The 25,669-nt window shown below is 52.9% G+C and overlaps 3 protein-coding genes across 5 annotated transcripts; 1 reads left to right on the plus strand and 2 right to left on the minus strand.

Annotated features, from left to right (window-relative positions):
- Window positions 1-566: 566 nt before the first annotated feature.
- ARID3C (AT-rich interaction domain 3C) lies at window positions 567-7,957 on the minus strand. The gene is made up of 8 exons (XM_061199274.1): window positions 7,944-7,957; window positions 6,740-7,129; window positions 4,847-4,919; window positions 2,859-3,042; window positions 2,408-2,703; window positions 1,857-2,039; window positions 1,535-1,624; window positions 567-1,077 (listed from the first exon to the last, which is right to left on the minus strand). The coding sequence occupies exons 2-8, from the start codon at window positions 7,055-7,057 to the stop codon at window positions 977-979; spliced, it is 1,245 nt and encodes a 414-aa protein (XP_061055257.1). The 5' UTR covers window positions 7,058-7,129; window positions 7,944-7,957; the 3' UTR covers window positions 567-976.
- A 6,040-nt stretch (window positions 7,958-13,997) lies between these two features.
- On the minus strand, window positions 13,998-16,777 carry SIGMAR1 (sigma non-opioid intracellular receptor 1). The gene is given in 6 exon segments (XM_061200521.1): window positions 13,998-15,073; window positions 15,867-15,959; window positions 16,093-16,293; window positions 16,443-16,637; window positions 16,640-16,672; window positions 16,675-16,777. Coding segments are annotated over 6 exon segments (852 nt in total). The 3' UTR covers window positions 13,998-14,846.
- Window positions 16,778-22,177: 5,400 nt separating this feature from the next.
- Window positions 22,178-25,482, plus strand: GALT (galactose-1-phosphate uridylyltransferase). Of its 3 annotated transcripts, none has more exons than XM_061199277.1 (11): window positions 22,178-22,379; window positions 22,597-22,766; window positions 23,023-23,098; window positions 23,189-23,237; window positions 23,362-23,491; window positions 23,643-23,699; window positions 23,852-23,974; window positions 24,256-24,388; window positions 24,491-24,574; window positions 24,895-25,049; window positions 25,317-25,482. In XM_061199277.1, the coding sequence occupies exons 2-11, from the start codon at window positions 22,659-22,661 to the stop codon at window positions 25,422-25,424; spliced, it is 1,023 nt and encodes a 340-aa protein (XP_061055260.1). In that variant the 5' UTR covers window positions 22,178-22,379; window positions 22,597-22,658; the 3' UTR covers window positions 25,425-25,482. The 3 variants fall into 3 exon arrangements, with proteins under 3 accessions (XP_061055260.1, XP_061055259.1, XP_061055261.1); XM_061199276.1 differs by having other exon boundaries at window positions 22,178-22,297; XM_061199278.1 differs by having other exon boundaries at window positions 22,319-22,401.
- The last annotated feature ends 187 nt before the right edge of the window (window positions 25,483-25,669 follow it).

The raw sequence follows: 25,669 nt of genomic DNA on the forward strand, positions 1-25,669 counted from the left end.
AATCGGAGTGGACGGGCGCCCCTGCATACAGGAAGTGATGCCACGATTCAGCCCTTCGATGCCGGAAGCGGCAGGCAGGGCCGACGAAAGTTGTCAAAAGCTGTCTGGTAACCTAGGCGACGGCTACCTGTCAGGCCCTACCCTAACTTCCAGCCCCTGCTCGTCAAGACAACCTTTGCCTTTATTCCAGGGCACCAAATTCCAGGGTACCAAAGAGGTTTCCCTACCCCATTCTCCGAGGTTGCACATATAAATATACCCATTATTCTAAGACTGGTCCATTCCCATAGAATTGTAGGAAGCCCTGTGAGATACCATAATCTTTTGGAGTCTTCCAAGGTTCAGGCGATTAAGTGTCGTGCCAAGGACACTCAACATTGTAGTGGCAGAATCGGGATTTGAACTCAGGCAGTCTGATTCATGAGACTGAGCTCTCCTACTCATGGCCTTTGCTATTCTGTCTTCTCTGAGAACCCCTGGCCCAACACAGCCTGTGTATACCACATAATTCCTCCCCCACCCACAGGCCCAAACAAGAAGGAGAGGAGGCACTGGAGAGGGAGGGACCGCAGCTTTATTATCCAGATGTGACCTGAGGGACATCTTCACAACACCCCAACTCAACCCTTCACCTGGCTCCTGAAGAGAAGCAGGTCTGACTCGAAGAGGTGGAGTCCTAGAGATGATATTGACACAGGGGAGCACATGAGGAGATGATGGGGGTTACCGGGGGAAGAACTCTTTGGTAGATGCTGCTGGAGTTGGCCAGGGAGGAGGTGCCCTCCTTTTGCAATGAGGTAGAAGTAACATCAGAAGAAATCTCTTTGGCTTCAAGTCCACATGGCATGGTTGAGGGGGGGAGTGGCCACCTCCCAGGGCTGGGTCCCAGAATGGGCACCTTGGAAGAATGGGTTGGAGGGGTGTCTCCTCCCCCCTCAGCAATGGGGTTGGGACTCTCAATTTCAGGTGTGAGCTCTCAGGGTGAGGCGCTGGAAGGGGGCCCTGTCAGGGGTGGGGGTGCAGGGTTGGCTGGGCCCTGGGAAGCTGGCACGGGCTGGCGACGGGCAAAGAGGACGCCTGGCAAAGGGGTGAGGAGATGGTAGAGGGCAAACACAAGCAGAAAAAGGGGAGGCAAAGAAACAGAAGCGGGAAACAAAAGTCAGTGTCCTGATTGCTAGAACACCACACACAGAGCCCTGCTGCAACCAATGAGGACAAGCCCCTTGAGTCAGTTAGAGACTCCTGTGCCAATACAGATACCCTCCAACAGGTAAACGAGAAATATTTACACTGATATATAGGCCCATGACAAGACATCCCATGGTATTCATGCCAGAGAGGTCATGCCTTGGATCCCATGCCATGTAGACACCCCCTTTAATCCATGCCAGTGTAGCAATCCCCTGAACCCCATGTTACCCATGCAAGTTTGGATATCTCTGAACCTCATGCTAGTAGAGAAAGTCTAAAATCCCCATGCCAGTGTAAATACCCCTGACCTCATGCCAGTATAGACAGCCTGCAGTACCCATACCAGTGTAGACCACCCCGTTGATCTCTAGGGCCATGTTGATACTGCTGATACCACTGCCTGCCAGATTGAGAGGCCCATCCAACTGCTCTTCTGTCCAGGAGGGGGCAGGGGAGTCACATTTTGGGGAATCAGACTTCAGACTTACAAGCTCCCCCCTCCATCCCTATAGACAGCCCCCATTCCAATTCAGCCCCACACCTGTAATCACAGAGTTGTCTACTGAGGGATCTATCTACCCCACCTCCAATGCCTATGGGGTGATGGGTCTGTCCTCCCTCATTGCACAGGCCCTAAGCCCTCTCAGCAACAAGCCCCTCCTCACCCCTCAGGGGAACCTTGCCACGGGGCAGGAAACTGGGGGGTGCGCCGTGTCGAGGTGGGTCCATGGGCCCCATCAGTACAGCCCTCTTCTCTGGTGGCTCCTCTGGTGCCAACTTCTCACGTGCAGGTCCAAAGGCTAGGTCCACAGGCAGTGCCAGTCGAGGGGTTGGAATTCCGCTCTCCTCTGAAAAAAACAGGTCATTTAGCTCCCCTGACCCAACCAACTCTGTCTCTGCATCTGGTTCTCCCCACAGGCCTGGGACCAAGGGAGGTCACCCAAGCTCAAGCACCAAGTTCAATCTCCCCTCCCATCCAGTCTCCGAATAGAGGCTCTGAAGCTGCAGAACCCCAAAAGGTCAATATATCTGACTAGGTTTGTCCCAGACAATTTGGGGGATTTCCTTGCTTTCGGTTGTTAAATAAGTCAGTCCTTACTGTCCCCATACTTCGATGCTCCCAGACCTCAGAGTTCCCACATTTTAATGTTCCCTATATCTCAGCGTCCCCCTAGGTCTCAGAGACCCTCAAAGTTCAGCCGCTCTCCCCTCACACCTTTCTTAATGGGGCTCGGGCTCAGCTGCGCGCAGGCGTGCGCCGGCAGGCCGGAGGCGGAGCCCTGAGCAGTGCGGCGGCCGGGCGTGGGCGTGGGCGCGGGAGGGGCGGGCCCGGGACCCGAGACGGGGCCAAGAGTGCCCCGAGAGGGCTGCCCCGCCAAGCCGAAGAGTGGGGCGGTGGTGTAAGCTTGACGACGGCCTTCCCGCCGGTTGCTGTCGATGGCGGCCTGGAGCTCCCCCGGGGAGCTGAGCGCCCGCGTCTCACACTCGTACGGGTACAGATACTTCATGTACCTAGGGGCGGACGGGGTGGGGTGGGAGGCTGGGCCCAGCTGATCAAGCCCCACCCCCGGACACGAACCCCCGGGGCCCTCCGCGCCCCGCGCCCCGCGCCCCACCCCCGCCTCCCGCGCCTTGCTCCCACCGCTCGCGCGCGCGCCTGGCCTCACTGGGTGCGTAGAGTGAAGGCGGCCGACGTGATGGTGGTGGGCAAGCTGAGGCCGCGCGTGACCTCCCGCCACACCTTGCGGTTGATGACTTCCACCAGACCGCCCTTGGCCGTCACCAGGCGAAACAGCGCGTACAGGTCCAGCACCTGCTTCGCCATGATGGGCACACGGTTCACTGGCGTCCCTGGTCGGGGGGTTGGCAGAGAGTCAGACACTAAGACTGAGACCTTGTCTGCGGGCATCCTCAGGGACTCGAGGAGTCGGCTGCCTGGACCTGCCTGGGTGAGCCCCAGGTACAGGGCGGGACCGTCAAGAAAGGAGGGGAACAGGGAGGGATGGGGAGGTGGGGTTGCAGGCAGAGCCCACAGAGCCCCCAAGGCCTCCATTGTAGCAGGAAGGATGGGAGGCTAGACCAGGGGTTGGCAAACTTCTTCTGTAAAGGGCCATATAGATGGTAAATGTTTTAGGCTTTGCAGGCCAAACAGTCTCTGTCAGAACTACTCCACTCTGCAACTGCAGCCTGAAAGCAGCTATAGAGGATATTTAAAGGAATGAACGCGGCTCTGTTCCAATAAAACTTTATTTACAGACTCTGAAATTCGAATTTCACACGTCCAGAAATGTTATTCGTCTTTTAATTTTTTCCATTATTTAAAAATGTGAAAAACATTCTTTTCTCATGGGTTGTTAGATGTGGCCCGCAGGCTTTAGTTTGCCGACCTCTGGGGTAGACCATAGGAAGGACTTCCTGACTGTGCTGAAGAGCCAGACTCCCCTAAGCAGCGGCCCGGGGTGGCTGCCAGAGGCGGGGGGATGGTGGATGGGAGAAGAAGCAGCCCCCGCCTCGGCTCGCCGACTCCGCTGTCCCCGCCGCCCCCGCCGGCCAGTCCTGACAAAGGGGCCTGTCTGCGCTGAGCGATGGGCCCCAGTTAATTCCTTACCGATCCCGTCCCCTTCCGCTGCCGCCTTTGGACCCGAACAATTAGCTGCGGCCTGATTAATGGGGGGAAATTATCGGCCCCGCGGGATCCCCTCCCCCCGCACAGGGAGCAGAGGAAGGCAGGGACCTGAGGGAGGCAGAGCTGGGAGGAAGGGGGCGCTAGGATCTGCTCAGACCACCCTACCCCACCCCCCAGTGGAGGGGAGACCAGGAGGAAGGGGCAGGGAGGGGACGTTGGGACCAGAATGACCGGGCCTTCCTTGGGAGCCAAAGGACCTGGAGCCCCACGGAGGGTTCCTGGTTAGGAAGGGACCCGAAAGGGGTGCTGGGCCTGGGGTGGGGGCCTGAGGGACTTTGGCCAGCAGCTGCACTAAGGGAGGGGGGCAGTGCAGCCAGTTAATTAGCAGCTTATCAGGCCACACTCGTGGAGTGAGTTAATTAGCTTTGTAGAGAGAGATAATGAGTCAGTCTTCGGACCCATGAATCTGGGAAGAAGCCTAAGTGATGGACTGCCGCCCAGCCTGATCCCCTCCTGGACCCTTCTTGCATTCACTTCTGGCTCTGAGATTCCTGGAAAGGAATTCCTTCTCCTCCACAGCCCCTGCCTACCCCTTGAGAAGTCCTCCCTTCAGTCTAATTCCAGTCCTTCCTGATGCAGAACACCTTGGGTGTTTGCTGCCTGAAACAAGGGGAAACTGAGGAGAGACAAGGCTGGAAGAAGTGGCAGGGAAGAGGACCAAGGCATTCCCATCCCAGTCCCCCAATTCTGGGAACCCCCCCACCCCAGGCCAGCCTCCTACCCGTTCCCCCTCCCACCCTCCCAATTGATCCCACACTCATTAACCTGCCAGTGGGTTGGCCACTAATTAATCCCTGGGTGGAGAAGGGGGGCAGGGTCAGAGGTTAAAGACGCTATTGAGGGCCCAAAGGATACGTGCTGCCAAGCCCAGGCCTCTGCAAAAAGGACCCAAACTGAGGACTAAACCCTGGGGTTTCCCTTCCTCAAACCTGGTAAGTGGGGGTCCTTCCCTTACATCAACCCACTCACCCCTCTTCTGCATGAAGCTAAACAGGTCATCCAGAAATTCTTTCCTCTTGGGGTCTGCATCGAGCTCGTACAGCTGGGGAAAAACTGAGGTCATTTTCCAGCTCTGCTACCCAGCCCCCCACCACCACCCGGGACCCTTTGGACTCCAACCCCCGGATTAAGGGTCCCCAGCTGAAGGGGTAAGTTCTGAAATGTAGACTTCCTGAGAGAGCATTGGGTTCTCTCCCCTGGGGGCAGGTGTGGGTACTTTTTTTCCTGATACACACAGAGACCCTCTACTGGCCAGTGGTGCCCTGGGCAGCTCAAACCACCCATCTGGGGAGCAGGGGAAGAGAGAAAGCTACGGAGGCTTAGCCTGCCTTCCAGAGCCCCAGGGAGGAAGTCAGGCTGGCGCTGTGTTCCACATTGAGGAAACCGACAGATATATCTGAGCCACTCATTCACTCATTCATACCTGCAAGGGCTTCTTGCTGTTCACATGTCTGTGTGCCAGGGGTGGGGATGAGGGGCAGAGATGCCTCTAACCCATCCCTCAGGCAGGGTGGATGCTCAGAAAAGCTCCTGGATGGAAACCTTGGGCCCCTCAGCCCACATATCTTCCAGGAACAGCTTCCTGCACTACAGAAGCTGCCACAGAGGCAATGGCCCTGAATCACCCAGGATATGTAGGGTCAGGACTTGAAAGGTCCAGGGGTTATCCCACCTATTCTCAGTCACCTGGAGCTCTACTTCCAGTATCAGCTCTCAAATACCCCCCAGGAGGGACAATCCCTAAAGTAACAGAGTCTTTTACCCAGAGTGACAGTCCCTGCGTAACACCCATAGGTAACACTCCACCCACCAATAAGAACTCTCAGAGCAAAAAAACACCCATGAGTAGCAAACCCCAAAGATGCACCTTTAGATCTACACTCCCACAAGAACTGAGCCCTACGTCTTAGATGGATACCCACAAAAAACACACACAGTCTCCAAGTAATAATCCCCAGAATTACACCCAGGAGAAACAGTCGCTAGAGTCACATCTCCAGAGTAACAGAGCCCCGGGTAACACTATCAGTTTTACACTAACACCACAGAGTCTAAGCATAGATTAACACTTCTGGAAAATACCCAAAACCAACACCCTACGAGTAACACCACCTAGGATCTCAGCCCTGCATAACATCTTCTTAATGACAGCCTAGAGTAGTGCCTTAGAATAACATCCAGATGGGTTCCGCAGGGATGAAGAACCTCAAATTAAGGCCCTGTGAGTAAGGTCTTGTCATTCCCAGCTGCACAGGAGCCCTTTAGTCACACTGAGGCTGTAGTGGCCATCACAGGCTGGGAAATGTCACCCATAGAACTCAGGCAGGGGAGAGGCCATGGCTGGGGAGAATGTAACAAGGAAGAGATGAGATGGGTATCAGCTTGCCAAAGGAGCGGCAACCTCCATTCCACTTCCAAGACAGAAGTAGACAGCCCAGAACACCCCCACTAGTCACTGGAATATGACCTTGTGACTTGATGTGTGAGAAGGTACGGTAGTGCTGGCACTGGGATCCCCAGATCCCCCTCCCTCAGAATTCTTGAAGGCTCCTGCACCCCTCCCACTTTCCCTTCCAGCTTCACCAAGAGCCTCCAGTCTGTCGGCCTCCATGTTTCTGGGCGTCTCCTGCACCTCACGGGGTGTGCCTACGCACTTCTTTCCATGTCTCAGCATGTCTGTCTCTCCCTCCCAGTCCCCGTCTAGCCTTCAGTCTTCCCACTGTCTCTCTCCAGGTCTCTATGTCTCTGTCTTTCCATCCTGCAGAGCGCAGTGGGGGGGGGGGGGGGCGGCTACTGATCACCTTGCTCTGCTTTTGCCCAGAGAGTAAGAAGGGGGAGGGCCTGACACTGAGAGGGTCCTACCTGCTTGAACTGCTCCTCATAGGTCCACTCATGGGGATGAGGTCCAGGGAGCTGGCTGGAAGGTGAGCTGGTGCCCCGGGTCCCTGGGTGGCTCTCCTCGGCTGCCTCGTCTTCTGCGCCAGCTTCCTCTCCTTCCTCATCCTCTTGGGCATCCTCCTCTTCCTCAGCTCCAACCTCCCCCAAGCCCCCGTCAGGGGCCTGCAGGGTCCGGGATCCAGGAAAGGAAGGCCTCGGCGGTGGTGGTGGTGGGCGTGGAGGGGCCAAAGGCCCCACCCCCTGAGCCAGTCGGGCTGCCTGCTGTCTCTGCAGGGCCTCCATTACAGCTTCCAGGCGCAGTCCCCCCACTGGTGGGGCGGCTGGCACCAGGCGCGGCCCTGAGGAAAGGGCTGCCTGTGGGAGAGAGAATTATGCGTGTTGCACCCGCTCCCCCAAAGCCCCCAACACAAGGGGAGGTGGTTATGGATTCAGGGACATGCAGGGGGGCCATAAGGAAAAAGACAGAAAGACAGCTTTCTCAGAGGTGGACAGAGAGGTAAAAAGAGCAGGAGAGACAGAGACCAGACCCAAAGAGACAGAAACAGACATCGACCGAGGACAGGTAGAGACTGAGCAGATCAACGAGGGTGACAAGGTCCAAGAAACAGAGAGAGATGGAGGAGAGAGAGATCCAACAGAGAGGGAGAGAGACAATGACAGGGAGATAGGGGGATAGAAATGAGAGATGGCGAGAGACGAGAGACTGAGAGGGACCAAGGTGGAGAGTGACAGAAATATCAGACAGAGACAGAGACGGGGAGAGACGAGATTGATAGAGATATCCGGTAGAGAGACCGGGAAGGTAAGAGAGATAGAGGAGCAAGAGATAAATATCAAAGACCTGAGTGACAAGCAGTCCAGGGAGACCGACAGACAGAGGCAGAGGGAGACAAATACTGAGGCCGGGGTTGAGAGAGACAGGCAAAGACCGACGCCGCAGGAGACAGAGACAGAAGAAAGAGATTAGAAATAGAGACAGGGCGAGACAGTAAATAGAGGGGGACAGAGACAGGGAAAACAGACGGAGAGACGGGGCAGAGACGCAGAGGACTAGAACCGAGGAGGAGCGAGAACAGAGGGTGCCGGGGGGTAGAGCCCGGGATGGGGACGGGGACGGGGACAGCCGCGTCTCCACGCCCGCTCTCAGGCTCCCCGCGGCCACACTCACCAGCCTGGCGCGGCCCGCTGCCCCCGGCGTCTCCACGGCGCTCCCTCCGCTCAGCCCGCCTGTCGGGCGGCCCCTGTCTCAGCTCGGTTCCCTGTGCGGGGCCCTTGCCCTGCGCTCCTGCCGCCGCGCGCTCCTCCGGCCGAGGGGCGCTCACTCGCTGCTCTGCCGGCTGCGGCCGCGGGGGCGGGACCCGAGAGGGGCAGGGCGGGCGGGGGCGCAGGGGGAGAGGCCCCGGTGGGCTCTGCCGCTTCCAGCCCCCCAACAGGTGTCTCCCACCCTCCATACAGCCAGATTCGGGGCGGGGGGAGAGGGCGCTGGAGTGCTGCTGGGAATCGTGCAAAGGAGAGTGAGGAGTCCACCACCACCGAACTCCGGACCAGGGCCCCTCCCAGCCTCACAAGTCCGGGAGCGGGGGGTCCCCACACCCGTACTCAGTGCCCGGCATCCACATACAAACATTCGTGTTCACACACCAACACACCCTGTCACAAGTTCAAGGTACACAGCCGCCCCGTCTCACATACTTGGTTACATAAATACTACAGCGCCAATGGCCTGGACAGGCTGTGATCTGAGGGGACTAACTCTGCGGGGTGCTGGGGTGAGAGTGGAGGGCCTGGGCAGAACAGAAGCTTCTCCCCTGCCCTGCCCAGGTGCTGTCCCCAACTGCACGCATGCTGCAGTTTGCACAATACGCACACATGGTGGTGAACTCACTTCTGCACCCACACACTCAGAGATCTCTGAGCTCATTCCACACCAGCAGCAGGGTACACATACCACCTGCAGGTACAAAGCCACATGGCTTTTAGCTCTTTTGACGTTCTATTATGGAAATTTTCAAACATATACCCAAGAAGAGTGAATAGTATAATGAACCTCTGGCAATCCTCAGAATTTCAATGGTGATCAGCATTTTGCCCATCCTCACATACATCCTCCACCCATGTTTGCATGACTCCCCAATCTCTAGCTCCAGACACCTTTAGCCAACTGCTCCAGGCCCACCCTACTCCCAGTTATCCTCCAGATGCTGAGATGCTGTTCCTTAGCAGCCCTGGACCCCACTCCTCTTAAGCACCCTCATCCATTCCCCAGTTTCTTCCTGTGTGGAAGGGAATCGACCTACTAAAAGCATTGAGAGTCACCGGGAGGTGATGCCAAGTGTGTGAGTGAACAACACGCCTCTGTAGGATTGATACCTGGCATAGGTGTGAAACTGCTGTGTCAAACTCAGCACCGGGGAGCACCACCTGACCTCATTCATACCCAGTGAGGCACACTGGTCTCAGGGCCAAGATTCCTCGAGGGGGCAGAAATTCAGGGGTAACTTTTGCCTCCTCCCCAACCCTCTCCCAATGAGTCTGCTCCTCTCAGACCCAGCTTGCCCTGGTCTGGACCACCAGCTCTTCTCACCAGGATCTTGTGGTGGGTGACAGCCCCCTGCTCTCACTGTCTCCAGCCTCCACCCTTGTTCCCAGCCCAGCTCCCACTGTGGCACTAAGTCCACATTCTCTTTGGCCCATCTCTGGCCAGCCACACTGAGGCTCAGTCCTGCTCACACTCCAGTGCCCACCCACTCAGATTTCAGGTCTGCCAGCCAGTCAGACCCCACTTCCACCAAGAGGCATTGGTGATCCAACCACCTTCAGATCCAATGTCCCTGCCCCCATAGCTTGGTGTGGTATAAGTTCTCCTTGGGCAGAGTCCAGCCCCCTCCGCTGCCATCCCTCTCCAAGGCAACTCCTGTGCTCAGCTTGCCTCCCCACTGCCCCCCCGCCCCCCCCAGCTTCCCTAGCTGCTCAGAAGAGAGGAAGTGCCTGGAGAGAGACGAAGGTAAGATTCCTGTTGGAAAGGTAGGAACTGGCTTGGGGAAATTCCAGTTCTGAGGGTTTGGAGATTGCTTTGGAGGGGGTGGAGAGGGGCAAGGGACTTGGACGCTACTCCCAAAAGAAAAGAATCAATCAAGCATAGTAAATTCACCTTTGGGGTCTGAGCCAGGAGGGTACAACTGGGAAGGGCAAAGGGGAAGGAATAACCTGACTGGAACCTGGTTTCTCTCTCTCTCCATCTCTGAAGAGGAAAGGCTGTCTCATACCCACACATAGCCCCCTCTGATCCTATACCTCACAGAGACACAGACTGACCCAGACACCTATTAATCCAACACATACTTACTGAGCACTTACTTTATGCGAGGCACTGTTGGACACAGGAGTAAATAAAACAAAGTCCTTATTATAATGGCATAATTCCAGTGGGGGAAATGTATATTGTGTCACATGGTGATAAGTAAAATGGAGAAAAATAAATCTGGGTTGGGGGGAATAGAAAGGGAAGGGTGTCATTAGTTACCTATTGCTGTGCAACAAATTACACTCAAACTTAGCAGCTTGAAAAAACATCTATGTTTTCACAATTCTGTGGATAGGGAATTCGAGAGTGGCTTGGCTGAGTGGTGCTGTCTTTCATGAGGTTGTAGTAAAAATGTTGGCTAGGGATGCAGTCATCTGAAGATTTGACTGGGACTGGAAGATCCACTTCACTCACATGGCCGTTGGCAGGAGGCTGTTCTCCCTAGGTGGGCCTCTCCATGGGAGAGGACCTCATACCAGAGTGTCCTCCCAACATGGCAGTTGGTTTCCCCCAGAGAGAGTGACTAAAGAGGGAAGAGTGCTTTTTATGGCCTAGTTTTAGAAGTCATACACCGTCACTTCTGCCATATATTAGTTGTTAAAAGTACATAACTAAGTCCAGCCTGCATTCAAGGGGAAGGGAATTAGGCTTCACTTCTTTTTTTTTAAAATAAATTTATTTATTTATTTATTTTTGGCTGAGGTGTGTCTTCATTGCTGCGGTGAGCAGGGGCTACTCTACCTTGCAGTGCGTGGGCTTCTCATTGTGGTGGCTTCTCTTGTTGCGGACCACCGGCTCTAGGCGCATGGTCTTCAGTAGTCGTGGTTCGCGGGCTCTACAGCGCAGGCTCAGTAGTTGTGGCACACGGGCTTAGTTGCTCTGCGGCATGTGGGATCTTCCCAGACCAGGGCTCGAACCCGTGTCCCCTGCATTGGCAGGCAGATTCTTAACCACTGTGCCACCAGGGAAGTCCCTAGGCTTCACTTCTTAAAGGGAAGAGTATCAAAAATTATATGGAGGTATTTCATTTTATTTATTTATTTATTTGGTTGTGCTGGGTCTTAGTTGCAGCAGGCAGGCTCCTTAGTTGTGGCATGCGAACTCTTAGTTGCAGCATGCATGTGGGATCTAGTTCCCTGACCAGGGATTGAACCTGGGCCCCCTGCATTGGGAGCTTGGAGTCTTAACCACTGCACCACCAGGGATGTCCCCTGTAGGTATTTTAAAACCAACACAGAAGGGCTGATATTACCCAAATGTTAAGGGAAGGACTCGCTGAGCAGAAACTGAAGGAGGGGAGGAAGAGCCATGGAGTCAGGAGAACAGCAGGTGCAAATATCCTGAGGTGGAAGTGTGATGTGTCAGAAGAAAAGCAAGGAGGCATCTCGGCTAGAACACAGTGGCCAAGGTGAATGGTTGGATGTTTGGTCAGAGGTAACATGGACCTTGGAGCAGGTTCTTGGAGGCAGTGAAAGGACTGAATGAGATGGGAAGCATTGGAAATGTCTGAGCGAAGAGTGAAAGTCTGACTCTGGCTGTTGTGTGGAGAACCCTCCACAAGGGATGCAAGCATGAGGCTCAATTAGGACTTTGCAGTAATCCAGGCAAGAGATGATGCTGGCTTGGACCAGGGTGATAGCAGTGGAGGTGGCAAGAAGTGGTTAGATTCTGAATATGTTTTGAAGATAAACCTGACAGTATCTGTTGATGTCTTGAATGTAGAATGTGACAGAATGGGAGGTATCCAAGATGACTCCAAGGTTTTTTGGCCTAGGCAGCTGGGTAAATGGAGGTACCCTTAATTGAGGCAGTAAAGACTACAGGAGGTGCAGGATTGGGAGAGAAATCAGTTCGCATTGAACACTTGAGCTCAGAGGAGGTTTAGACTGAGACAAAAAATTAGGCATAAGATACATAGATGGTCCTCAAGATCCAACCATGTTGTTGCAAATGGCAGGGTTTCCTTCTTTTTCATGGCTGAATAATATTCCATTGTAGATATATACCACATTTTCTTATTCGTTCATCCTTGAGGGCATTATGCTAAGCGAAATAATCAGATAAAGACAAATGCTATATGTTCTCACTTATACGTGGGATCTAAAAACAAACAAACAAAAAAACTCAAGTCACAGAAACAGAGAACAGATTGGTGGTTGCCAGAGGCCAGGGGTGAGGCAGGGCCAGGGGGAAAATGGGTGAAGGTGGTCAAAAGGTAAACTTCCAGTTTTAAGATAAATAAGTCCTGGGGATGTAATGTACAGCATAATGACTATAGTCAATAATACTATATTGTATATCTGAAAGTTGCTAAGAGAGCAGGTCTTGAAATTGCTCATCACAGGAAAAAAAAGTTTTGTAACCATGTGAGGTGATGGATGTTAACTAAACTTGTGGTGATCATTTCACAATATAGACATATATCAAATCATTATGTTGTATACCTTAAACTAATAAAACCTTACATGTCAATTGTATCTCAGTAAAACTAGTATATAGACATATAGATGGTATTTATTTATTTATGGCCACACCGTGGGGCTTGTGGGATCATAGTTCCCCAGCCAGGGATTGAACCTGGGACCCAGCAGTGGAAGCGTCCAGTCCTAACCACTGGACCTCCAGGGAATTCCCTAGATGGTATTTAAAATCATGAAATGGTTGAGATCACCTCAGAGCAGTGTAAACCTGGGAAGTGAGAGGTTGAGGAAATGAGCCAGATCTAGCAAAGGAGGCAATGAAGGAAGAGAGTAGTGTCCTGTAAGCCAAAGGAGTCTTTTAAGAGTAACTGTGTCAATTGAAAGTGAGAAGAAATAACCACTGGACTTAGCAACAGAGATGGGGAGGAGCCTGGGAGCCTAGTCCTATGTGAAAGGTAGGGATGACAAAGGGAGCTGGGGCATCCCTAATAGATGTGGGCTCTGAGCCTAGAGGCAAAGCTGGGTTACAGGGTGGGAGAAATCCTGAGGCTTGGCTTTGCAACCTGTGATCAAATGGAGAGGCCCCAGACAGGACCTGTCATGGCCAACACTGTGGTGGTGGTAAGGTGTCAGGATGGGCACCTTGCCTGGGCCTCACATTCATTCTGAGCCACATATTTAGACTTTTGATGTTGCTTCCAGACGGTTATACATGTAGTCTTTTGTATTTTTACTCATTAGAATGTCAAATTTTTAGAATGTACATTTTTTTATAATCATGTTCCTTCTATTTTTAATATATCAGAATCCTAAGAAGTGAGAGGCCTGGGCCTTGCTCATCCTCAGAACAGCGCCAGGAGGAGGGTGAGGCAAGTGCAGGACCCTTGGGAGTGTGTACTTCAGGCACCTCTCTGGCCTCATCCTAGTCCCAGCCCCCCACTACCTTAGACACCACCAGATAGTGTGCCTGCTCCCCAGCCCCGGGAGCCTCCACAGAAGTGGGGGGTCCTGGAAAAGGCAGACTGGAGAGGAAGAACTCCTGCTCTGGGTGGACGTGGACATGATACCCTAGAAACCTAGAAAAAAGCAGATGGAGAATGACTATGCCTTTCAGCTCAAAAGGGGCTGCACACTGCCACCCCGTGGTCATCCAGGGCAGGAGTCCCAGGACTGTGCCCAGAACAGCACTGGCAGAGGCGAGACCAAGAGCACGACACACACCGCCTCATCCAGCCCTGAATTTCTTAAATTGCGGCATTCAAACCTGGTGGAGAGAATCTTATTAACCATGCTGATCTCAAGGCCTCAACCCAGAACTGATCTCTGGGGACTGGGCACAATAATCTGTAGAGTCAACGAGCCTGCTAGGTGATTCCTGGGAACACTAAAGTATATAGTAAAAAGCTGCTGTCATAAACTGAATCACACAGCAAGGGAGAGGCCTTCCTGAGGCCCCCAGGAGTTAGAGGTTCTCCTGCTGCTCAGACACGAAAAGAAATGAAACCGTTCAACAGGTCTTTATTGACAGACAGATAGATGGACAGAGAATGCAGCAAAGGCAGCGTCTGGAAGCTGTGATAAGTGTCTGTGTGTGTGCGTGCAGAAAAGGCTTTCTCTAGGCCAGCGGCAACCCCTTGGACCTGGGCCCACCTGTCTAGGTCCTCACCCCAGCAGTGGGCCCTCAGCTGAGGCCAGCCTCCCCATTATACCCTGGAGGGAGGTATGACCTCAGCATTTGCCACATTCTTCTGGTTCTCCAGCTAACTTGGTTGCGAGGGTGGGGACAGGCCATGAGGGTACTTGCATAGCAGGGGAACAGAATGGGGTAAGGCATATGGTGAGGACAAGGAGATGAAGGGGAAGGGCATCACAGCTGCAGGTGAAGGGAGCCTCCACAGGCAGCTCCTCTTCTCCCTCATCCCCCCCAATGGCTGCTGGGTTGAAGGGTCAGACCCAGGCAGTTTGTAATAGCCACCCCCATCCTTAACTCCAGAGCCCTGACTAGGGGCAGAGAAGCTCTGGAAAGGCCTGAGTTAGTGAGTTGAGCTTGTGGGATATGTGTTCAAACATGACTGGCCCCTTTGGTATATACGTGGGGCTCCCTCTCTGCATGGGTGTGAATGCGTAATGCTGCCGTACACACAGGATTCAGTATCTGAATGTGTGTCCCATGTGTTCCCATGACTATGTTCGGTTGTATGCATGTGTGTCCCTGCTCATACACCAGGAACTCAGTATCTGCATGTTGTGAGTATGTCCATGTCTTTTCACGTGGGCTCCAGCAGGTGGATGTGTGCAGGCCTGCCCACTCCTGTCCATCCACAGGTCCTCCTTCAGGCCTGGCTGGTCAGGCATCCTGGCCAAAGAGGTAGGTGGTGAGTTCAAGCCGGAGGCCCCGGGCATAGGCTTGAAGAGTATAGAAGAGGGTGAGGAAGTCCTGGGTGCTGAAGATTGTGTCAGCCAGCGCAAAGGCCAGGGTAGATGGGATGACACCCCGGCCGTACTCCACCATCCATGTGTTTGGCCCCCACTCCACAGCCGTTGCCTCACCAGGCCCGTGCACCACTGTCTCCCCTGGGGGGACAGAGAGCACCCACATGAAGAGCCTGGCCCTGCCCTCCCATTGCCACCACCTCCCTGGCCTGTGGGCTGTCTAGGGGTAGGGAATGGAGAGGGAGCTTCAGGAAAGAAAAAGCCTTACCTCACTGGCCTGGCTGCCCATCTGCAAGGGTAAGAGGCTAAGGTGGCCACTCTTAAAACTTTCCTCTGTGGCATCACCTGGCTCATGTCCTCTCTTGGGGGAAGCCTCACCTGGCCCTGCACCATTGTTTGGGAGTCATGGAAGTCTGCATTCCCAAGCCTCACTCATGTCAAGCAGAAGTTTAGCTAAACTTGGACTGGGCCTGTTAGATAGAGAGAGGTGAATATAAGACTTGCCAGGCTTTCTGAGAAATGTAGCTGTTCAGTTACAGTGCCTGCCATGCTTGTAACATTCAACCTCAAACTTACTTAGAAATCCAAATGTTTCATTATACACAAGAGGGAAGACAACTATCTGCCTTGTCTTTGGGGGCATGAGAGCATTTCTGATTACCCAACTGTCTCCCCAACAACTGCTGGAATACTGGATGATTAAAATCAGACGTGGTTAACAGGAAGCTGTTATGTTTTGTTTCCATTTGACATAGGAAGGCAACAGAGACCCTGAACCCTGCCTCAAGCAACCACCTGTGGCTTAACTAGAGGGCAAAGGAACTAGGAGGAGGGCCCCTCAACGCACCCCTTTTCCATGCCATGACTCCTTCCCCCAACTATAGGCACCCAAGAATGAAGAGACCCACCTCTCTAACAGAGCCACCTTACCCACCTGGGTAGAAGACCTCACTTTTGGTAGTGCCCTCTCTCCATTGGTGGAAGGTGCCAGAGATGATGGTATCCGAGATCTCAGCCCAATAGCGCCCTGAGGGACAATCAAACGGACACTGAATATCAGGGTATCCGCACCACTCGATGGCCTGGCCGAACATCAGGAAGCAGGGCATGGGCCCTTGTACAGCCCCAGCCTCCCAGTCCGGCCCGCCGCCAGCACTGACCCGAGTGGCCGCTAGAGCCCAGGGCGGTGCCGAAGAGCAGCACGTACTCGGACAGGGAGGCGTGCAGAAGGCACATGGCGCCCATCCAGCCTCCCGCGTTCACAAACACCCACTGCAGCTCCTCGTCGGGCAGCACGTGGCCTGGGTGCAGGCGCCGCAGCTCCACGATCAGCCGAGAGAAGGCCAGCTCGTGGTCCAGCCCTGGCGGGGGCAGAGGAACAACCAAGTCAGGGCCAGCATCGGTCACGAACTGGGGAACGGTGCCCCCAGAACCTCCAGCTACGCCCGGCCCTCCCCAGCCCCCTGCCTTCCACCAGCCCGCTCACCCGCCCGCTCACCCGCCGCCTCACCGGCGTACTGCCGAGCCAGCTGCGCGATCTCTTCATGCTGGAAGACGAAGCTCTGAGTGCCCAGCCAGAGCCAGACCACCTGGGCCAGCACAGCGGCGGCCGCCAGGAGCAGGGCGGCCCACGCCCACCGCCGGCCCACGGCCCACTGCATCCCAGCGGGCGGACTGGCCCAGCGCAGCGCAGAGACAGCTGGGGCCTGAGGCTGTGACCCTCACGGCCTCCGTGTCTCTGGCGCGCCGTCCACGACCCGTTCCCCCGCCACCGCCGTGGTACGGCTCGCCCTGGCCAATCGGAACTGCCAGGGCACCGGGGCACCGCCTCTCGGGTCGAACCATTATCTCTCGGGGAGCGGGGAGCCGGGTGCGCCGAAGGGCGGGGCGGCGCCGCGCGCGTCAGGCAAGGGGGCGGGGCCAAGCCCTCCTAGCTGCAGGCGTTGGGGTTTGTCTCTAGGCACGCTCTCGCCTAGCGCGGTTCTACTTGGGGTTGCGGGGATGGCGGTGAGACCCAGAATGGACTGGCCCGCCTGGGCTCACTGACTGGTGAAGCAGGCGAGCCCAGAAGCAGAGCCTTCCGGACTTGTGATGGTTAAGGCCCGCCTTTGCTAGCACAGAAGGTGGGAAGGAGGCTCTTCTACTTGGGAACGTTATGGACGGCTTTTGGAGGCGGTGACACCTGAGCAGTGTCTTTAAGAGCGATGGGAAGGGCATTCCAGTGAGCCAGTGAGACCTACTCCAAGAGCAAAGGCACCGAGGAGAGACACAGCGTGGGGTCTTCTGGGGGCCAACAATTCATTCTTTAATCTGAAGTACAAGATATGAGAGGAGGGCCTTGTAAGCCAACTGAAGGTTATCGGCGGCGGCGGGGATCGGGGGGAGTGAAAAAGGAAGAGAAGCAGAAAAGAAACAGAAGGAAAAAGAGGCAGCATAGTGCAGTGATAAGAAAGACACTCTGGACAGGACTGACTGTGTTAAAAGCCTGGCTCCTGCTACCTACTGGTTGTGTGATCTTGGGCAAGTTACTTAAACTTTTTGTGACTCAGTTTTCTCATCTGTAAAATGGGATGAATAAAAGTACATACCTTCATTGTGATGAAGACTAAATGAGTTAATATTTACAAAGCAATTAGTGTCTGGCATGTGGTGTCATATGTGTTAGTTATATCAATAAAACATAAAGCAGAAGAGAACTGGAAGAGTGTAGTCTCACACATGAGAGTGATGGAATGGTCAACACAGTCAAACATAATTGAGTGGTCCTATGAAATGACTGGAAATGGTCATTGGGTTTCTCAGTATGGGCATGTAGCAGAGATTATGCTATACATTCACAAATCCATTCCTTTTGCTCTTGGGCAGCCAGTCTACTTTGTAGTTAGGTGAGGCCATGTGATTGTGTTCTGGCCAATGAAGTATAGGCAGAAATGACATATGCCATTTCCAGGTCTGGCTCCTAAAATCTTTTGTGAAATTCTTGACACTTTCTTTCTTGTCTTATCTAATATAGTTACATACAATTAAGTAGTGGAGAATTCCGAATGCTGCATGGGACAGAGCTCTCCCTCTCTCCCACAATGGACTATGGTACTAAGCCACTGAGTTTGGAGGTTGTTTGTTACAGCAGCTAAGATTATTTACCCCGACTACTACAGGGCAAAAGACATGTTATAGTGTACTGTGCGGGTAAGAGTAGAGGCTGGGAAGATGAACTAATTTTTGAGAAATTTGACCAAGAAGGGAATGATAAAAAAGGGATTATTTAGAGGAAAATGCAGGATTGAGGGAACATGTTTTTGTATTGGCTCTGGCTTCTGTGACACTCCTGAGTTGACCATTTTTTAAGAACCCTGCGTAGCAGGGACTAGCAAATCTGGTCTCTGCCCCCTTGTTTCAGACAGAGTCCTCTGGGACTGTCTAGGTCTGCAGCTCCCCTACCTGGTCTTTCAGAAATCTTCTCCAGCACACACTGTTTTATTTTTGTTTTGTTTTATTTATTTATTTTGTACTGTTTTGTATTTTTCTTTTTTTAAAATATCTTTATTAGAGTATAATTGCTTTACAATGTTGTGTTAGTTTCTGTTGTACAACAAAGTGAATCAGCTATAAGTATACATATATCCCCATATCCCCTCCCTCTTGAGCCTCCCTCCCATCCTCCCTATCCCACCCTTCTAGGTCGTCACAAAACATTGAGCTGATCTCCCTGTGCTATGCAGCAGCTTCCCACTAGCCATCCATTTTACATTTGGTAGTGTATATATGTCAGTGCTACTCTCTCACTTCATCCCAGCTTCCCCGTCCCGCCCTGTGTCCTCAAGTCCGTTCTCTACATCTGCGTCTTTATTCTTGCCCTGCCTCTAGACTCTTCAGAACCCTTTTTTTTTTTTTAGATTCCATATATATGTGTTAGCATACGGTATTTGTTTTTCTCTTTCTGACTTACACTCTGTATGACAGACTCAAGGTCCATCCACCTCACTAAAAATAACTCAGTTTCGTTTCTTTTTATAGCTCAGTAATATTCCATTGTATATATGTGCCACATCTTCTTTATCCATTCATCTGTCAATGGACATTTAGATTGCTTCCATGTCCTGGCAATTGTAAATAGTGCGCTGCAATGAACATAGTGGTACATGTATCTTTTTGAATTATGGTTTTCTCAGGGTATATGCCCAGTAGTGGGATTGCTGGGTCATGTGGTAGTTCTATTTTTAGTTTTGTAAGGAACCTCCATCCTGTTCTCCATAGTGGCTGTATCAATTTACATTCCCACCAGCAGTGCAGGAGGGTTCCCTTTTCTCCACACCCTCTCCAGCGTTTATTGTTTGTAGATTTTTTGATGATGGCCGTTCTGACTGGTGTGAGGAGATACCTCATTGTGGTTTTGATTTGCATTTCTCTAATGATCAGTGATGTTGAGCATCTTTTCATGTGTTTGTTGGCAATCTATATGTCTTCTTTGGAGAAATGTCTATTTAGGTCTTCTGCCCATTTTTGGATTGGGTTGCTTGTTTTTTTGATATTGAGCTGCATGAGCTGCTTGTATATTTTGGAGATTAATCCTTTGTCAGTTGCTTTGTTTGCAAATATTTTCTCCCATTCTGAGGGTTGTCTTTTCGTCTTGTTTATGGTTTCCTTTGCTGTGCAAAAGCTTTTAAGTTTCATTAGGTCCCATTTGTTTATTTTTGATTTTATTTCCATTACTCTAGGAGGTGGGTCAAAAAAGATCTTGCTGTGATTTATGTCAAAGAGTGTTCTGCCTATGTTTTCCTCTAAGAGTTTTATAGTGTCTGGCCTTACATTTAGGTCTTTAATCCATTCTGAGTTTATTTTTGTGTATGGTGTTAGGGAGTGTTCTAATTTCATTATTTTACGTGTAGCTGTCCAGTTTTCCCAGCTCCACTTATTGAAGAGGCTGTCTTTTCTCCATTGTATATTCTTGCCTCCTTTGTCAAAGATAAGGACACACCGTTTTTAAAAAGAGAAAGGCTAATTATTAGAGAAATGCAAATCAAAACCACAGTGAGGTATCACCTCACACCAGTCAGAATGGCCATCATCAAAAAATCTACAAACAATAAACGCTGGAGAGGGTGTGGAGAAAAGGGAACCCTCCTGCACTGCTGGTGGGAATGTAAATTGATAAAGCCACTATGGAGGACAGTATGGAGGTTCCTTACAAAACTAAAAATAGAACTACCACATGACCCAGCAATCCCACTACTGGGCATATACCCTGAGAAAACCATAATTCAAAAAGATACATGTACCACTATGTTCATTGCAGCACTATTTACAATTGCCAGGACATGGAAGCAATCTAAATGTCCATCGACAGATGAATGGATAAAGAAGATGTGGTACATATATACAATGGAATATTACTCAGCCATAAAAAAGAATGAAAGAATGCCATTTGCAGCAATATGGATGGACCTAGAGATTATCATACTAAGTGAAGTAAGTCAGACAGAAACCAGTAACCAAAGCACATAATGCTGGGACTTCCCTGGCGGTCCAGTGGTTAAGACTCCACACTTCCAACGCAGGGGGCGCAGGTTGGATCCCCGGTTGGGGGATTAGGATCCCGCATGCTGCACAGCGCGGCCAAAAAAGAAAAAAGAAAAAAAAAAAAAGTATTTACAAAAATAAATAAGCAAATAGTTAAAAAAAAAAAAAAAGCTGATAATGCTTCCTGGTTTTCTCCATCCTGAATTCCCCTCAGGGCGCCGTTGTGGGGGCAGCTGCAGTGGCTGATGCTGTAGCAAAATTTGTTGTTTACTGGAATAGCAAGGCAACATTCCCTTTCCACAAAAAGTGTATCTTTTATCCCCCTTCCCTCCCTATTACACGTGCAGCCAGTGGGACATGTAAAACTCTGGTTTCTCAGCTCCCTGCTCCCTGCCCTCTACCTAGTGGCCTCTTTAGATTCCAGTCTGAGGCCCCTGGGGCAGAGATAAGGTAAATGACCTATGACCCAGTTTTTACACCTGAGCTCAGCAAAACACCTGGCTTGTCCTGGCCTGGTTTGGGGGAAGGGGCCTCACTGCTACTGCCCAGCTCCTAGCTCACTAGGTTTCTATCTTAAGGCTCACTGAGGGAGTTTCCTGGTGGCCTAGTGGTTAGGATCCTGGGTTCTCACTGCTATGACACAGGTTCAGTCCCTGGTCGGGGAACTGAGATCCTGCACACGGCATGGCCAAAAAACAAACAAAAACTCACTGAAGTCTCAGAGGCATTTCAAAGCATCAGGAAGAGCTTGGAAACTTGGGTTCAAATCTCAGCTTGGCCACTTATCCTCTGGGTGATCTTGAGGCCTCAGTTCTCCACTGTGAAATGGGGAGGAGGTTCAGACAATATTTAGATGGTTCTATAAAGTGTCAGGGGAGGAATTAATTTGAAGTTTATCCTAGTGTTAGCCAACTGGTTTGATCCAAGGAAAAGTTGGAGAAGGGACAGGGGTGTGCAAAGGAAACACCCCTGACCCCACCCAGATGGTGGTTGGAGCTACTGATAGTCCTGTCCTCCCCACATTTTCAGATTTCTTATAGCCCTCTTACCCTGACCACTTCTTGTGCTTTTTGTGTGTGTGCATATGAGAGAGAGAGAATATGATTACTTAGCCCTTTTTTCCCAAACCCGTTTCTGCTGCCTAGTGGGGCCAGGGCATGGTTACAGTGAGGTACCCACTCCTCCAGACAGTACCTGAAGCCAAGGTTTAGCTGAAGCAGATCAAGCCCCACAGCCCCTCACCCCCACCCCCTTGCCTTTCCTCTGCCAGAGCCACCGAGCAGGTGAGTGAGGTGACTGTGGATCCAGGGTTATACCCTGACTTACCCTAGAATGTAAGCTCTGGGAGGGCTGAGACTATGCCTGACTCGTGCGCACAGGGACATCCCTTTGCGCCATGTGGAGACTAGGGGCCTGGCACGTGGTGGTAGATAGTAAGTAAATATTTGCTGAATGAATGACCAGATGAATGACTTTAAGGCAGCAAATAACTCTTGTAAGCATCCTAGAGCCAAGGGATCTGTAGTAAGCAGCTTTCACAGAGGTTCTTCCAGAGTAGTTAGTGTCTTTGGCCCTAAAGTGGGATCATCAAAGTCGCCCCCTGTAGTTGTAGGCAGTCCTGAACTCCGCCCCCAGGTGGCCGGGCGGGCCCTCAGGCAGTCACGTGCTGGCGGTTGTCCAATCAGCGAGGGCGGGGCGGGGCCGGGCCGACAAGGCGGTGGGGGCGAGGTGAGCAGGCAGAAGTTCCCGAAGGTTTCTCCACGCGGTGGCCTCCTGTCGTGCAGCGGAGCGTGTCCTGAGCGGCGTCGGAGGCGGACGCCATGGCCACAACCTTCCGGGCGAGCGGTAACCGCAGGGCGGCCGGGACTCGCTAGGACGCGAAGCTGAGCCCTCCCCTTCCTTAGGAAGTTGTCGTCCCTGCCCGCAGGTCGGCGCGCCCACCCGTCCAGGCACGCGCGGCGAAAGGACACGCCGGTGCTGGGGCTGCAGGCTGCTTGGCGCTGGGAACGCCCAAGCTCTGGCCCTTAGCTCCTGAGTAGGGTGGGGACAAGAGGGTGCATCCGAGCTTGGGCCTGCTGGTGGGTGAGACCCAGGGGAGAAAGGGGCGTAGGGCTTTGTGACTGATCTTGACGGTCTGCCCCCAGAGCATCAGCATATCCGCTACAACCCGCTACAAGATGAGTGGGTGCTGGTGTCAGCGCACCGCATGAAGCGGCCCTGGCAGGGGCAGGTAGAACCCCCGCTTCTGACGACAGTACCCCGCCATGACCCCCACAACCCTCTGTGTCCGGGGGCCACACGGGCCAATGGAGAGGTAAGTCTTTAGATCCTACCTCTGCAGGCTGGGCCCGGGGGGAGTAGCTCCCCATCCACTGCCCTTAGAGCTTCTCTTCGCCCTACAGGGGAGTGGACCCTAGCCCCGCACCCCACAGGGGAGTGGACCTCTGGGTCATATCCCACCAAGTCTTTTTGACCTCAGAGTGGCCTTCTTCCCGCCTTGTAACCTTGAAGCCCATCAGATGACTGGTGGTATGGGCCAGCAAATGCTTCTAGCCCATCCTTGTCTGTAGGTGAATCCCCACTATGAAGGCACCTTCCTGTTTGACAATGACTTCCCAGCTCTGCAGCCTGATGCCCCTAGTCCAGGTAACTTGGATCTAGCTGCTGTTGGGGAGAAAAGAGGCTGGACCTTGTTGGGGGACTTCTGTTGCAGAGAGTGATACCCCTTTATCTTAGGACCCAGTGATCACCCCCTTTTCCAAGCAGAGGCTGCTCGAGGAGTTTGGTAACTATGAATTTCCACTCTTACACCCTTCAGCCCGGGGCCTGGACTGAGCACTGGGGTTGGGCCCTGCCCCCAGCACAATGAGCCCTATATCTCTGTCATCTCTCCCTCCTTCACCACCTAGTAAGGTTGTGTGCTTCCACCCCTGGTCGGATGTGACACTGCCACTCATGTCAGTCCCCGAGATCCGAGCTGTCATTGATGCATGGGCCTCAGTCACAGAGGAGCTGGGTGCCCAGTACCCTTGGGTGCAGGTCTGTGAGGTCGCCTTCTTCCCTAGATGGGCAGGGAGGGGGTGGTGCAGTTTGGTTTTGGGAAGTGGCATTTTTATTTCCACAGGTTGTGGTTTGGAGGGGTTGACTTGCTGTCCTTTTGGCTATAAAGCTCCCTACCCCTACTTCATAGATCTTTGAAAACAAAGGAGCCATGATGGGCTGTTCCAACCCCCATCCCCACTGCCAGGTATGTGTGTCAGGGGCTTCAGTGGATATCTGGGCTGAGTCCAAGACAGTGTGGGGTGGGGAACTGGAGTAAGGGAAAACAGAGGAAGTATGCTAGTGATGTGGAGGCTTGGAGGTGAAGGATCTGTCTGCTCTTCTCCTCCCCCTTGACAGGTGTGGGCCAGCAGTTTCCTGCCAGATGTTGCCCAGCGTGAGGAGCGATCTCAGCGGGCCTATCAGAGTCAGCATGGAGAGCCCCTGCTAATGGAGTACGGCCGCCAAGAGCTGCTCAGGAAGGTGGGAGAAAGCTGGATCTTGTGTCCCCAAGAAGCCCGTAACCTCACCCCAAAAAGGAGAGGTGTATGAAGGAGGAGGGTAGAAGGGAAGTAGCAGAGAGACTTGCTAGGAGGACATAGCAATAAGCTAAAGGAAAGGTGATGGCTTAGACTGGGGTGGTAGTGGTGGAGTGGTGAGAAACCATCGGTTTCTGGGTACATTTTTTCTTCTCCTTCCCTTGCCTATTTGCTGACCCCCCTCACACCCACCTTGATGACCTCATCTCCATTTGGTCGGCCTAGGACCGTCTGGTCCTAACCAGTGAGCACTGGTTAGTGCTGGTCCCCTTCTGGGCAGTGTGGCCCTTCCAGACACTACTGCTGCCCCGTCGGCATGTGCGGCGGCTGCCTGAGCTGACCCCGGCTGAGCGTGACGGTGAGTCTCCCAGCTGGGACCCTGGGGCCAGGCTTTGGATGGGGATGGTTCTGGTGGGGCCAGCATCTGGGCCCCAGACTGAGAGTCAGGCTCTGATTCCAGATCTAGCCTCCATCATGAAGAAGCTCTTGACCAAGTATGACAACCTATTTGAGACATCCTTTCCCTACTCCATGGGCTGGCATGGTGAGGCTTTTTGAGTACCCATATCTATCCCCAACACCATTTCTGGGCTCCTGGGTCCCAGCTTAGTGGACTGCAACTCCCAGCAGGCCTTGGAACACTTGCTGGGGAAGTGTTCAGAGCAGGGATGCTGGCACTGAGGGTGGAGAAGCGAACGTGGTGAAACTATGTCTCCCAGTGGGCTTTCCAATGCCTTGTCTCCTCTCTGGCAGGGAATGCTGGAAGATGTAGTTTTCAGGTACCTGCTATGGTCTGGGGGTAAGAGCTAGGCTGAAGAACTAAGAAAGGACCCTTCCCAACTACCTCTGCCTTCTTCCCGCCAGGGGCTCCCACGGGAACAGAGGCTGGAGCCAATTGGGGCCACTGGCAGCTACATGCTCATTATTATCCTCCACTCCTGCGCTCTGCCACAGTCCGGAAATTCATGGTTGGCTATGAAATGCTTGCCCAGGCCCAGAGGGACCTCACCCCTGAGCAGGTCTGGACTTGGAGCACCCTGGGTCCTTGGGTCCCCCTTTCTCTCCTATTTCCTCAAGGGATCCCAACAATCATGACCCTGAGAAGCCCCACGACCTGGGTATTCCTAGGGACTCGGGAGCTGACTCCTTCATCCTCTGGCTATTCCAGTGGTCGTTCTCACCAGCTTCCCCACCCCACACGCTCTCCCCCAGTGTCTAGTGTCTCCTAGCACTCACCATTCTGGGCAGCCCTTACCCTCTCTGATTATCCCCTTTCCCCCTTCCAGGCTGCAGAGAGACTAAGGGCGCTTCCTGAGGTTCATTACCGCCTGGGGCAGAAGGACAGAGACAGCAGCCATCGCCTGACCACACTGACCACAGGGCCTTCTGCCTGAGGGAACTAGGGCCTAGGGTTTGGGCAGATGTGGGATCAATAAAACTGTGCTTCTCAAACTTTAATCACATATTCTAACACCAGAGGAGTGTGAACTCTGATCCTTGGGGGTCTGGGGTTAAAGGCCGAAGGCGTAGCTCCAGCCACAACTTTTCTTTGCCGACAGATGTGCAAAAACTTAAGGGCACAACCTCCCCACCTCTTTGCCCCAAATCTCTGAACAAAATTAATACTCAGTGTCATGTC

The sequence above is a fragment of the Eubalaena glacialis genome, chromosome 9, assembly GCF_028564815.1.
Source record: "Eubalaena glacialis isolate mEubGla1 chromosome 9, mEubGla1.1.hap2.+ XY, whole genome shotgun sequence".
Classification (NCBI taxonomy): Eukaryota; Metazoa; Chordata; class Mammalia; order Artiodactyla; family Balaenidae; genus Eubalaena; species Eubalaena glacialis.